A 10,234-nucleotide genomic window follows, 5' to 3' on the forward strand; every position below is an offset into this window, starting at 1 on the left:
AAAATTAACAATCCTTAAACAAATACCCCTACAATATACTATCACGATAAGATATTTATTAAATCAATGTTAATACCAGAGAGTTATTTATAATTTTTAAAATAAAAAAAAATTAAATAGTTATGAAAAAAAAGAAATATGTTGTAATTTACCCTTAGTATCATTTTTCTTTATAAAATACGTATAAAAAAGAATTAAAGAATGGATTTGTTTCTTATTTTGGTATATGTATTTAACGCCATTCCTTTCTTATCTTCACTATGTTTCTAAATTTACACACTTGAAATTCATTTATGCATTTGTCAACTTCCAACTAATTTCTTTCATGTAAAAGCAATGAGATGGGAAAACGTGCGTCGCACGTGCTTGTGCTGTTCCTGAAAAAGGTTCCGGGTTTTCTTCATTATTTGGAAAAGGCGCTGCTTTGATTTTCTCATCCCACATTCCCCTCATCAATTTCATTGCAAGGATCTCGAAGCACAGCTGCGCAATTCAAAACCCACATCTCAGTTCGGTTTCTGTACCACCTCACCGACGCGGACCTGTTATTAATCCGTTCCCCTTTACAGGTCGCGAATACTGTGAAGGTAAAGAGTTTGCAACGGTTTGCCATATTTAGGGTTTGCCCTTTTTCGTGTATCGGTGGCCGATCGCAGATTTGTGTTTGTGTTCTTTGGATCGGTTGGAGTATATGATGATGTAATTTTGGCTTGTTTCGGTCTGTGGGAACTTGGTAATGTTTTCAGAATGTATTCAATTTATATGTGTAGTGATCTGGGTTTATGCGTGTTTGTATGTGTCTATCTGGGAGATGTCTAGGGCTGTCTGATTTGTAGGAATGGCGGATGAATTCGATTGTCTGTTGGATGCTTTTGGTATTTGTTTCAATAGGTTTGCATTTTGTGCTTGTAGGTTTGGGAATTGGGGTTTTCCTTTTTACATTTGTTGGTTTTTCTAATTGCATCTTTTAGCGATGATTTCTTTCCCAAGGATCTTCAGCAACTGTTTCCTATCAATTTTTGTTGTTTCTCACTTTGTTGGTGTTTGCTGAGTACCACATGGCAAGTATTTCTGTTAGTAATGTCCGTAAGTTAGCTGATATTTTAATTATAGACAATTGTTTTTGACTGTGTTGCAAGAGTTGGCTCGTTCATTTGTTTCCTCCTATTACATTTTATTTCAGCAACTTAAGTTGGTGCTCTTGTTCGCAGGATAATATTTTTGGTTAAATTTAAATAGGTTTAGTTTAAAATTTTTTGAACTAATCACTACATTCAAACTTTCAAAGATCTCCTGCTGGAATTGTGGATTTTGCTCTGTTTTCTGTATTCTATCTGATCTCCAATTTTCAGAAGCCATTTGAGTAGTGTTCTGTAAATATCCATTCAGTAATTTGTGACTTTTTTTGTCTAGTGTGCTAAGATTAGGACCCACAATCGAGAATTAATAGATCACCGCTGCTTGATCTTTTGTTCTTACTTGGTCTAGAAAACCTTATACTGAAGTCGTTAACAATTGATGTTTTGATCTATTGTACGCTACTGGTATAACAACTTCCTGCTAAATTCGAGTTGAATAACTTATTTTAGAACACTGTTTTGGATAGCCATAAAAGAAGGCTAGCCAAAAGTTCTCCTTGATTCAGCTTCTGGAAGAATTTTTTCCTGATATTCGTGCAAGGCTCTAGTTAACTTTTCTTTTTCTCATTTTCTCTTAACTGAAAAAATCATCTTATTCGAGGGAGGTGGAATTTTTTTCTGATATTCTGTGATTACCAAATGTTTGTTCCATTTCTGCGTTCTTCCCTATAGCAATTGAGTGAATTCTTGAAACAACATGTTTAATTTGTGTGCTATGATCACCTTCCAGTACAAGCTTGTTTCTGTGTTTCTGTTATTATACGTGAAATACTCTTTTAGCTATATTTGAGATGTTTTATGTGTTCCAAAATATTTTAAACATTGTTTCAGTATTTTAGCTTGATAGTTATTCCATATTTCTTGTCAGGAAGTCACCGTTGAGTTATGAGCTGCTAAAATCTCTGTTTCTAGTTGGTGCTTTGTGCATGGTTACCAGAATTGTGAGAAGAGAGGCATGAACTGAGAAATAACAGATATTTCTGAAAAGGTACTAAGTTCTTTCTATTCTCTGTCTCTCTTGCTCCAAGTAATTCTGATTAGATAATGCATCTGCTAAATTACATATAATTTGGATGTGATATTTTGCAGATATCTATAGGATGGAGGTGACATAGGAATGTATGTTCTTAGGTCTTGAATTGCTCTATTACATTTTTATACTCAATGAATTATTCACCTAATTAGTTACGTCTTTTTTCCCAATTTTGTGCTATATATTTTATTGTGCAATGTTATGTGAGAAAGTATGAATAAATGTCAAATCATACACTATGGGCAGGCTTTTGAAACAAAATGTCCAGAAGAATTTTGTTAATGTTAACATAACAAATTGCTATTCAAGATACCTTCACCTAAAATGTTAAAATTCACTTGTTATAGTGTCATTTGATCATTACTTTTGAGATTAAGATATGCATAAATCATCGCCTTCTCATTTTACGAGCAGAAACCTACTAGAAAACATATCTTTCTGTCCTGAAGCTAAACAAAAAGGTTTTGTTTATATTTTACTATTATTGACAGGAACTATTCTTATAATTAAAGAAGTGTTATTGTAGCTCGGTTGTTGGATGGTTAACTTGCCTTCTGTTATTTGACCTCTTAACGAACTGGTTTAGCTTTAGAGAGTCAAAAACTGATATGTTTGCTTGTTTCATGTCCAGAGGCATGTGAAAGTGTTGAAAAGCTTCTAAAGAATCATGTTGACAGAACTTGAAGCAATTCACATTGCTATCTTGACATGTAATAAGCACGTCATAAGTGGAGTTGAAATGTAGAGAATGTGCTAACTGGTGAATATTTCGTAGGAAATGGCTGAAGAAACTAAGAATGATGTGAAAGAGACTGCTACATCTACAGATACTGAGATTAAGAAGACAAAGAAGAAGAAAGGAGTGCTATCAAGATTGTGGGGTGCAATATTTGGTGTGCGTGGAGATGATTTTGAAAAGAGACTGCAACACATATCCAAGGAAGAGGCTCTTGTTCTTTCCAGAATATCAAGACGTTCCCATAGTTGGCGGAGAATAAATCGGCAGCTGATTATCTTTTCAGTACTTCTTGAGGTAAAATGCCTTTAATTTATTCTTATGAGATAAAGATGTGAGTTGCTTCGGGTGTGAAGTCCGACCATCAGTATGTTGGAAAACTATCTTGGAATATGATCCTTGCTATGTTGTTGGAGAAAATTTATTTGCCTCAATCTTACTTTTCCTGATGTGTTACCTCAATTGTAGTTGGTAGCTTTCAGCAAATCTCGTGTTAGCTGTTTCCTTTTCTTTGTTGAAGTTTGACTGTTGTAGTCATGCTTTTTAAGCATCGCTGTCAGCCACCTGTACAAAATTATGTTTTTTAGACCAAATGTAAATGTCCATTTGTTTAAACAGACAATAGTGCACTTGACCTAGTTTTTGTCATTACTTAATATACGTGAGGGAGCCGGCAATGACAATGATCCATAACTGAAAAACTGTGCTTGCGCCAAAGGTGTACAAAAACTCAGGCTTCTGCACGTAATACCAAGGGAGTGCCATAAGAGGATTGGTTATGCTGATTCAAGGAATTAGGAGTACCAGAGTATGGGAGATTATATCTTTCTTGTAAATCTGGATATAAATTAAACACATATCATATGATTGGAATTTTAGTTTCATAGTACTTGGATTGTCACCTGTCTGGTCTCTTATTGCAGATCAGTAGTGGGAACAATCACCACTAGGGGAAGATTCGGTCCACAAAACTACCTTCAGAGAGCAATAAAATCATTAACCATGGGTTAACTAAATATAGAAAATGAAATATTCTGTTTAGAGCTTTTATCCTCACCCTTTATTTGCTCTTTCATATTTGTGGGCATTATCAGAATTTGTATCTGAAACTACCCAAAATTGCCACATGCTTGAAGGCAAAAATAGGGGTTTTATATTTCTGGGGTGTTCTTCTAGTTACTGGTACTCCCAAGTGTGGCTTCTTGATATGGTCTTGGCTGCTGCAGCCTCCTAAACTCTCATTTTGTTCTTAACCTTCTAGGGTCTACAGTCTTCCACTATAATAGTTCGATGTGCCTCCATTTAGAGTTAATTTTAGAGAGATTTTAATTTATGTGTCAAATTGTAACCTTTAAAATCAAAGTGGACACCAATATCTTTCCATCACAATTTCAATACGTCTTTAATCTCAGTAGGTTTTGCTGCCCCTATCCCTCTGAGCAAGCTTGGGCTTGTAATTTGCATGCCCTGAAGTTTATTTTAATACCTTATGCACCAGTCCCTCAGAGGGTTCAGTTTGAAGCTTGAACCACAGATAAAAACCTTCTTTAACTTTGGACATTAAGGGATGAGATGATTGTACTTTTTCCAGTTCTTATTTGATGAATGAGAGTTTGGCATGAAGACCACATGTACCCTCTTCAGTCTTCTAAAAATGACTTTTGTTTCTTGGAAGTCTTATCTTGCTTAAATTAAGTAATGATATGATCCACTTCCAACTAATATTTTTGGTGAAAGATTATGAAGATGCCTAAGATAATTTCTTTAGTCTCATGAAAGACATCTTGCCAGTTAGCATAACGTACTATTTGTATGCTTCTTTGCATAGACTGCACTAACTCTGGTGCTGTACATGGAACATAAACACAATATTGCAAAAGGAAAGCAAGCAATACCTTTTTCATCCTTAAAATGGCCTCTATTCTTGACGTTAACAGCAGTTTGATTGTCATTGAATAGAAAGTTAATTAGAAGGGGCAATTAGTTGGGATTTAGGTAGTATTAAATTTCCATGTTCTTTTATTTTCTGATTTGAAAGACATCATCATGATGTGATTCTGCTTTTAGATCACTTGTTTTATTGCATGTGCATCAGATTTTGGGTATGAAGATGTGTATTCTTCTTGATCAAACAGAACAATTAAAAGGAAAAAATAGACTAATTATGATGTATTTCTTTGTTTCGTGGTTAAAAGGCATGCATGACTGGATACATTGGTAAGAAAGAGACATGTTAATTGATACTTTATATTGATGTGATTATTTCTTCTCCCTTTATATAAGTACCTAATCCTCATTGGGTAATTGGAACAGCAGTGACTTTGCTATTATTTTCTCTGCGCTCTCTCATTCACTCATATTGGCTTTCCTAAGAGTTGTCTTAGATTGGGGGTTTTCGGAAATTTCAGGCAATTGCTGTAGGTTATGCTATCATGACTACGAGATCTTTAGAATTGAACTGGAAAATGAGGGCATTGCGCATCTTACCAATGTTTCTGCTGCCAGCATTGTCTTCTATTCTGTACTTCACACTTGCAAGCTTCACAAGGATGTGTAAGCAATACTGCTCCTTGTTCTCCTTCATTTCTTTCTACTCTTTTATGTTTTGGAGACTAATAGCAAATCTTGTAACTTTTTAAAGCTTTTCTCCTTTTATGAAGGAGGATGCTGATTCTGAAGGATATCTGTAAATACATTCTATCCACAGTTTTAACATTCTTATTGTTATGTGGTAATGCATGTGTTATGGTCTAATATCCAACACGTACACCTTGTTTGGTTTAAGAAATTACGTCTAGTACTCGTGACTATATGTTTCCCTATAACAAATACACCCCTCCATTAGTAAAACATTTTGCTGATATTAGCCAAAAAATTAAATGAAAATTTATATTTACCCTTGATTAATGCTCTACTGATTCATTGTCCAAATATTTTTTTTTTTTGACCAAACTACTTTATAATGGTGGAAATATACCTCTTTACATGCATTAGCGTGTGCGATGTATGAGGGTATTTTGGTTAGAAAATTATTTGTTTGACCTACAATAAGTCCATAGTAAGTCTACTGGAGTAAATATGAATTTTCATTCAATTTTTTTGGCAGAAACCAAACGTCAATGTAATTTTCCAAACCACACGGGATCTACGTGTAAGAGGGCAGTGTAATTATCCCTTACATATATGTTAGTGGTGTAAGTTACTTTCGATGTAGAGGTCTTGAGTTTGAGGTTTGGAGATAACAGCTCTTGTTGTACTGGACTTGTAGCTTCGCAGGCGATATAGTATATATTTAACCTCCTAGGGATAACCCCATATGTATTTGCTCTTTGCCAAAGCTGAAACACATACCGCATCAAAGAAGTAACTGTCATGTTGTATTAAATTCTCTTTGTGCAAACTAAGAGAAAAGTCGCTTGGATTATGGCAATTCTCATTTGTGAACAGAAAATTGAGGTCCAGTTCTTGATCGTGAGCTTCCTGCATGTCATTGTAGCTACGTAGGTTCATTTGTTTTCCTTGTATATGTTATAATTGTAATGCTGTGGAGGCTTATAAAATTAAATTCAATACCTTATCTCATATTTGTGGATTACATGGATTGTGTTTCTGATCCATGTATTGGCTTATGGCACCGGAACAAAATATTTGTCGCGTTATTGAGGTCAAAGGAGATTGAGGATAGAGCTTCTTTCTTTACTTCTTTGTGATTTCTTTTTCTTGCCAAGTGCATCTTAGTAGGTAGCTTCTTAGTGTTTTTGTTTTCTTTTCTACATGTGATGCTTGTTCTTTTTTGGTCCATGTAGTGTTGAAATTGTTATGCCCCAACTTGACTAAATCTGACCTTTCCTGGAATCACCTAAAACTGAATCAGGCATGATTACGTGCACAGAATTTAACACCTTCTGTTCAATTGCTTCTTTTCTGTATTTTGGATGAGCATGAATTGTTCTTGGGAATATTTTGAAAGCAATATTGCGCGCATGTACCTCTATTTACTCTTTTACATCTCAACACGTATGATTTTACAGTTGACAGGAAAGACCACAAAACTCTGGAGAAGCTTCGAGCTGAAAGACAAGCAAAAATAGATGAACTGAAAGAGAAAACAAATTACTACCTTACTCAACAACTAATACAGGTAATGATTGAAATATACTATGCTTTCTACTTATGTTGTTGTATCTAAACTTTGTTTGTATAGAAAAACATTATCTATGGGTTGTCTGTGAAGATCGGTTTACGTGATCTATTCCTATCTTATTACACATGTTTTAGAACCTTATATGAAGCCTTTAGTGCAGAGGTATGACCCCGATCCAGCAGCCAAGGCCGCTGCTGCAACTGTGCTGGCTTCCAAGTTGGGTGCAGATTCTGGTCTAAAGGTATTTGTTGGAGAGGAGTCTAAGAGCAGTGCCCCTACTGGGAAGAGCAATGATGTGGAAGTTGCAAGGACTGGTGCACTACGAAATAGGAAGGCTTCCGTTTCAAAAACTAGCGGTACCCAGTCTGCACCCACTCATCATCCTGAAGAAGGTATGCTCGACCATGTCCAATCTGAGGCTGCGGAAATGCCCCAGCAACATCAGTTGGTTGTGGAACATTACCCCCAAGGGGGTTTGGGTACACAAGATGGAGGATGGATCGCTAGACTGGCTGCATTACTTGTGGGAGAGGATCCAACGCAATCATATGCGCTTATATGTGGAAACTGCCATATGCATAATGGTAAGTAGAGTCTGCAGCACAAGTAGCATTTTGATTAAAATAGATGTTGGATCCAGTGATGAATATTGTTTTTCGTTTATGTTTGCAGGCCTTGCAAGGAGAGAAGATTTTCCATATGTGACTTACTATTGCCCACATTGCCATGCTTTGAACAGACCGAAGCAATCTGGGGAGCATGTTTCTGGTTCCAATTCGCCAACTATGACCTCGTCAACTGTGGAGGATGGAGATGCTGTACCAAGTGTGGGTGGATCAGTAGGATCTGCCAGCAATAGTCCTGTAGCTGCTGCCGCCGCTGCTACTGCTGCTACTGCTGAGGGGGTTTCTGAAAGTTGAAGTTTACTGTCTTGTGGTGTCGATTGATAAAATCAGTTGCCGACTGGAAATGACTTTAAAAACAGTGAGAGGGTCCTGTTATTTTATACGACAAAAAAGTGTTGTAAGCATAACTTTGACGCAATATCATGAGAGTGTTTGCAGGGGTCTGTGTTTTTTGAAACTGATGAGTTTAAATGATTTTTGATGGAAGTGATTAAAGATAAAAACAGGAGTGCTTCTGAATTGTTTGGATAAGTAGTTAAAAGATGAGACAGAGTGATGGTACAAGAATAACTTAATTCATGAAATAATTGGAATATAAAAAAATCGTCACTTTTTTATGAAGTTTTCTCTTTCCTTGTGTATTCCTCTTTCTTTCCCCAACACCACACACACACACACGCGCACCAGTTATATCTTTCCCCCCACCTTCCTGCAGTTAAATCTATTTTTAGCCCATAAACTTGGTAAATCGCCCTCCTGCGTAACAGTTTAACGCGCTGATGTGCTCCCTTTCCCAAGCACGGCCCATTTTGTAGTAACTCACTGTTGTGCTCCCTTCCTCCTTAAGCTGCAACTAAGTGGTTTTGAGCTTTTGTCATCCTGTTGAAAGTTTTGGTTTCGAATTTTTTTGTGTGCATGAGTGGGGGATGGGTGTGCAATAAGATAAAGCTCTTGAAGAGCCGACACCCACATAACATGCAACAAAAACTATTGTTCAAATTTACTCATAATATTAATCCTCCTGAAAGAAACATGGTCTTCTCGAAGAGAATTGGATATTGAAAAATAATGAGATGTCATATATTCCTTACAATTTAGGGAGATTATTGGACAGGGATTAATCTTATTGATAATGCATTTGCATGAAAAACTGCTTTCGAAATTACAATCAATTATAATGAAATTGAACCACAAACCCTGGAGGTAGACAGAGAATGATTGACCAATGTTGAAAGAAGAAACTCAAGAAGAGATGGCCTCACTTGCAAACTGGAAAGTATTTGGACCTATAGTTTAAACACCTGAAGGTGTTACGCTCGTTGAGTGACTATTTCTTAGAAAAGAAAATGAGAAAAATGATATTGTGAGATATAAAACATAATTAGTTGCACAAAGTTTTTCGTAGAAAGGGTAAATTACATTTTTGCTTCCATAAGTGGACCTGTTTTCAATTTTAGTCCTACATTCAGGCCAATTCGCATATTTAGTCCCATATATGAATTTTTTTTTTCAATTTCAGGATAAAAGGGAGGATTCCGTTAAAAACTTAATGCCGGCCTCAATTTTTTAACGGAATCCTTCATTTGGTCTTGAAATTGAAAAAAAAAATCACATATGGGACTAAATGTGTTAATTGGCCTGAGTGTGTGACTAAAATTGAAAACAGGTCTACTTATGGGACAAAAAATGTAATTTACCCTCGTAGAACTAGAACTGATTACAAGGATTCATATGCTCCCGTTATGAATACAACTACTTTTAGATTCTTGATCAATTTAGTTGCAACAGAAAGATTGAAAATGCGACTAATGGATGTAGTTACTATATATTTATACGAATCACTACATAAATGTATTTACACAAAATTTGAGAAGGGTCCGGACCAATCTGCACACATGTGGTATAATTATTTGAGTGAATACCTCCCTAAGAGGCATATGAAAACAATGAGATTCTCCCATGTAAATTTTATTACAAATCACTGAATTAGTTTGTTATGGCTGCAGTATATGTTGATAATTTAAATCTTCTTAAATTCTAATAGAGCTTACAAAAAGTGCAAGAGATCTTAAAGAACAATTTGAATTGAAAGACTTCAGAAAAATCTTTTATCTTAGATTATAAGTCGAACACATTACACAAGGTATTTTCATTCACCAATTTCCTTATACACAAAAGAACCACTTTCATATGGATTATGCTCATCCTTTAAGTACTCCTAGGACTGTTCATTCATTTGAGTGACAAATGATCCATTTCTTCCTCCTGAAAATGGAGACATTCTTGGTCTTGAAGTACCATATTTAAGTGCTATGGAGACACTTATCAATTTTGCAAATTCTACAAGACCTAACATAACTTTTGCAGTTAAAATACTAGTAAGGTGTGGCCCTAGTCATACTTAGAGACATCGAACAAGATCAAGCATATTGTTCGTTATCTCCGTGGAACAATGTATATGGGATATAGATCAAGTTTTCAGTTAAATTGGTATGTAAATTGAGGATATATCCCGGAACCGCATAAAGGGAGGTCATACACTGCTTATTTGTTTAT

At 35.7% G+C, this 10,234-nt stretch overlaps 1 protein-coding gene across 2 annotated transcripts; it reads left to right on the forward strand.

The window, feature by feature from the left end:
- Nucleotides 315-8,181, forward strand: LOC105166459 (uncharacterized protein At2g24330). Of its 2 annotated transcripts, none has more exons than XM_011085822.2 (7): nucleotides 315-587; nucleotides 2,008-2,127; nucleotides 2,948-3,205; nucleotides 5,317-5,461; nucleotides 6,940-7,049; nucleotides 7,213-7,636; nucleotides 7,725-8,181. In XM_011085822.2, exons 3-7 carry the CDS (start codon nucleotides 2,951-2,953, stop codon nucleotides 7,970-7,972), a joined length of 1,182 nt encoding a protein of 393 aa, XP_011084124.1. In that variant the 5' UTR covers nucleotides 315-587; nucleotides 2,008-2,127; nucleotides 2,948-2,950; the 3' UTR covers nucleotides 7,973-8,181. The 2 variants fall into 2 exon arrangements, with proteins under 2 accessions (XP_011084124.1, XP_020551110.1); XM_020695451.1 differs by having other exon boundaries at nucleotides 2,012-2,127.

The sequence above is a fragment of the Sesamum indicum genome, linkage group LG7, assembly GCF_000512975.1.
Source record: "Sesamum indicum cultivar Zhongzhi No. 13 linkage group LG7, S_indicum_v1.0, whole genome shotgun sequence".
NCBI classification, from domain to species: domain Eukaryota; kingdom Viridiplantae; phylum Streptophyta; class Magnoliopsida; order Lamiales; family Pedaliaceae; genus Sesamum; species Sesamum indicum.

Bases quoted from the DNA above. Each gene is read 5' to 3' on its own strand.
- LOC105166459 (XM_011085822.2), top strand. From the start codon at position 2,951: ATGGCTGAAGAAACTAAGAATGATGTGAAAGAGACTGCTACATCTACA. The intron at 3,206-5,316 runs GTAAAATGCCTT...CGGAAATTTCAG, and splicing joins TCTTTTCAGTACTTCTTGAG to GCAATTGCTGTAGGTTATGC. The intron at 7,050-7,212 runs GTAATGATTGAA...CCTTTAGTGCAG, and splicing joins TTACTCAACAACTAATACAG to AGGTATGACCCCGATCCAGC.